We start from the raw sequence: 3,812 nt of genomic DNA, 5'->3' as shown, positions 1-3,812 counted from the left end.
CGTTGAAGACTTGACGGTATCGTTTTGTTTAGAACAATCAATCACGACTATAGGTCCACGTTTTTTGTAATTTATATAGTCTAATAAAGGATAGGGGTCTTTACGACCGTAATACATTGTCTGGAATTGTGCGTACGAGTTATAAAATGTTGTGTACTTGTTGTTGTCGAAATCGGCGTTTTGGTTTTCGTACGGGTATTCATCAGCGTTGAGATACGCTTTGACGTTTCTCAATGAACAGTGATTGAAATCTCCGAGAACGTGTTCGTCCTCATCACCCATGACAATAAGTAAATATCTAGGTTTTTCCACATTCGAATAGGTGCGCACCGACCACGTGTGATGAGTTGTCTGTGGTACCAACGGGTAAACGGCAACGTCCCAGTGTTGAAATTCTAACGGGAGCCATTTCTTGCTGTCCAGAATACGCATCAGACCCAGTTCAGTTTTCACGCTGGGTTCAAAGTACTTTACTACCCATTTGATTTTCGATATTTTCACGTTGATTTGTTTTATCAATGTTGCAACTTGCGCTTTATCGTCTGTTGTTGTTGTTGTTGTCTGTGGAACCAATGATACGACAGTGCTGTCGGTACTCGATCTATTCAACACGAGAGTCTGAGTACAGTTTATCAGTGTGCGCCGATACCGTTCGAAAAATCCCATGCACATAGATAATGGACATTGCGCTACAAATTCAGTCCCATCGACGAAATCGTTGTTGTTGTGCAAAATTTGCGCGTATTTCCATCCGGCAGGTTGTAATCGTCGAATGTCGTTGGGTGTGAATGAACAATATCCCTTGATGGTTGTAGCCATACCAACGTATTTTATCTTGTCTACTTCTTTACCATTTACCTCAAATCTGATTTCATCGAATAGGTGCATGAGAAAATTTTGCCCCATAACCATTTCACCGGCTGTTCCAGCTGGTGGTTTTTCAAGTTTTCCTTCGATTTGCAAATAACTTTCGCACGGCACGGTGAATTTCTCCTTGTTGCGCACCTCGATACGGATTTCATCGTTGTGTTCGTACGAGTTGTTGTAACTCTGATGTTCCAGATAGTACTCGCGTTTTACACTGTCGTCTTGTTGACATTTTTCCAACACGTGTAAGTACTCGGCCATGATTGACTCGACAACCCAACGATTTTAAAAATTCAATATTTTCTTTTGTGAGTTGTTGCTGCTGCGATAGCGTCGCACGATTATCCGGTTGCTCCGTCGTAGAGTATATGCCATCACTCAAATGATGGTGCACTACACTCCTGTTGAAACTCAGAGGCATTTAAAGAGTGTCAACACGTTTTTCCAGTATAAAGACACGGTCGTCGACTGAATAAAGTTCTCGAGCCAGTGCTTCCAAACGATAAATTGTGGTTGAACTGTTGTTGTTGTTGCTGTTATCACTGTTTATCAGCTGACAGCTGTTGACGGATGTTTGAAGGAGTAGTAATAGTTGCACGACTGTGACTAGTATGCACAAAAATAATCCAATTTGTGAGGAATCAAACTGTTTTATACGGTCCCATAACGTCATCGTACTTTCATCCATCCTGTTTGATGTGTAGACGCACTGTTAATTTTTCACCTCTTAGGTTGACACGTTGACCGTCCTGATCGAGCAATGCGATTCGAATCGTGTTCAATACGTTTGTGTTTAACGGATAGTAAACTACTTGTCTGGGACACTCGATAATCCGGTAGCCCGGTGGTACGTTTGGAAAGAATTCGTGCAATGTATGCGATTGACGTCCTCCGTGGTACGAACCAACAATTATATTGCAGTCGACTCGTATGCATGTAACCTTTGTTATAGAAAACGGGAAATCCGACGTGTGTTCCATTTTCGGTGCCAATACACGAGGTCGGAACCCTAGTATACGACCGATTGATTGCGGGTGTGTAAAATCTATGGGGTGATCGCATTTGATTATGCTTCGCATAGTGTTGCGGTCGGCTGTAAAAGAGATAACGTTTCGATCACCCAACCTTTTGTCACCGATTTCTCTGCTGTTTTCCTTGAGTAAACCAACCGTTGGCAACAATGGATCATCAAAATCTATTTGTTGTTGTTGCACACTGTACTTATACTCTTCTCCGTTGTACTTGTCCGTGATTCGTTTCTGTAAATCTTCAAATTCGTACGATCCCGTCGGTAGTGTTATCACCATAATTGGTTTGTCAACAGTGCCAAAATGAATTTGTTACAATCCTCGTCAATATTAGATATAGTGTTCCACGTATGCAAGCTCAATAGCCCAATTTTACATTTGTCACCGACATCGTTGGGTGGATTGAATGTGCATTGCAATTCAGATCCCACACCGGTTAACGTTAACGTTGTTGTCATGTTGTTGTTGCTGTTGTTCAATTAAAAATTCCAAACACAAGTGACTTTTTCGTACTCGTCCTCAATTTGAAACCAGACCCCGATTTGTATGGTTGCAAGTAAAATCCTATACCCATGCTTACCGCTGTATTGCCTTTACGGCTAAGTTCGGTAGCCATCTTGACCACATTTGCAGCACCGCCGGCTAAAGCTCCCAACGCCGACAGTCCGGCAAATATAGGTATAAGCGGTAGTACACCGCCTTTAGTTTTCGGAACGTTTATGGTACGGGGCAGTGGAATTTTTTTCTTTCTCACCACACGTCGTGCCGCCTTCAACGATTTTTTTGCCACACTCAGTAAATCCATTTGTTGGGCATTTTTATCGAGTTTGGCCGCATGCACAACTCGTTTGAAACCCATACCGAATTTACGTTTCAATTTCATCGCGTTGGTCACACTCCAAGCTACGACTCGTTCAGGCAATTTAGCGTCTTTGACCAACACTCGTTCCCAAGCCTGATATNTTTGGCCAACACTCGTTCCCAAGCCTGATGTTCCAACACCTTGTCCGCTTTATGACGGTCTTCGAGATTCTTGTATTTACTATAAATGATATCGTGATTGCGGCAAGCAGCATCAAGCGGGTTCACTCCAATATCACCTCGTTTTAATCTCTTTTCTAACCGTGTTCCAGGACCCGCAAATTGATAACCTAAATGATAAACATTTAAAATAATGATACAAACTATTTGCCAGGAATTATTTTGAATAATGACACACACCTGGAATGTGGGATTCGAATGGTAATTTGTTGATTACAGTATTCAATATCCCTGCACCTCGTTTTCCACGTTGTCTCTGTTTAACCATTATTTTCATATTGACAGTTATTGTTCGATGACGTGCGATGCGTTTCAAAAAACAGACTCTCACGCTACCTATCGTGAATTTTGAAAAAAGTAGTGAGATTGCACCAAGTAAACACGGTAAACTATTGCCAAATACAATACGTGCATTGATTTGCGGACCGTCAAATTGTGGAAAAACAAACTTGATGTTTACTCTATTGACCGATATCAACGGACTTCGATTTGAAAATGTTTACGTTTACTCGAAATCGTTGCATCAGTGCAAGTATCAACTACTCGTGGATGTTTTACGCGGCGTCCAAAGAGTGCAGTTGTTTACCTATGAAAACGGGGACGATGTACCATCAGGTGGACAACATCCTGGCCAATTCGGTTTTTATATTCGACGATGTTGTCATGGAAATACAAAATGTAATGTGTGATTATTTCACGCGAGGACGACACAGGCAAGTTGATGTTTTTTTTCTCTCCCAAACCCTGTCGCGCATACAAAAACAAATATTACGTGACAACACAAATGTGGTTTCGGATTCGCAGTGATTTGTTTGGACTTTGCGCGAGACGACGGCCGATACAGATACAAGTTTGACACATTTGTTACAATATGAG

General features: G+C 41.8%; 1 protein-coding gene across 1 annotated transcript in view; it reads right to left on the bottom strand.

Annotated features, from left to right (window-relative positions):
* LOC126900643 (uncharacterized) overlaps positions 1–1,128 on the bottom strand; it is a 1,348-nt gene extending 220 nt beyond the window's left edge. Inside the window, exon 1 of the mRNA XM_050676500.1 lies at positions 158–1,128. Within this exon, the coding sequence (XP_050532457.1) occupies positions 158–1,128 (971 nt within the window). The remainder of the gene's footprint in view (positions 1–157) is intronic.
* Between the last annotated feature and the right edge of the window lie 2,684 nt (positions 1,129–3,812).

The sequence above is a fragment of the Daktulosphaira vitifoliae genome, unplaced genomic scaffold, assembly GCF_025091365.1.
Source record: "Daktulosphaira vitifoliae isolate Bord-2020 unplaced genomic scaffold, ASM2509136v1 Scaffold_3, whole genome shotgun sequence".
Lineage (NCBI taxonomy): Eukaryota > Metazoa > Arthropoda > Insecta > Hemiptera > Phylloxeridae > Daktulosphaira > Daktulosphaira vitifoliae.
The sequence above is the reverse complement of the archived record's forward strand: the minus strand, read 5'-3'. Positions and strand labels throughout refer to the sequence as shown.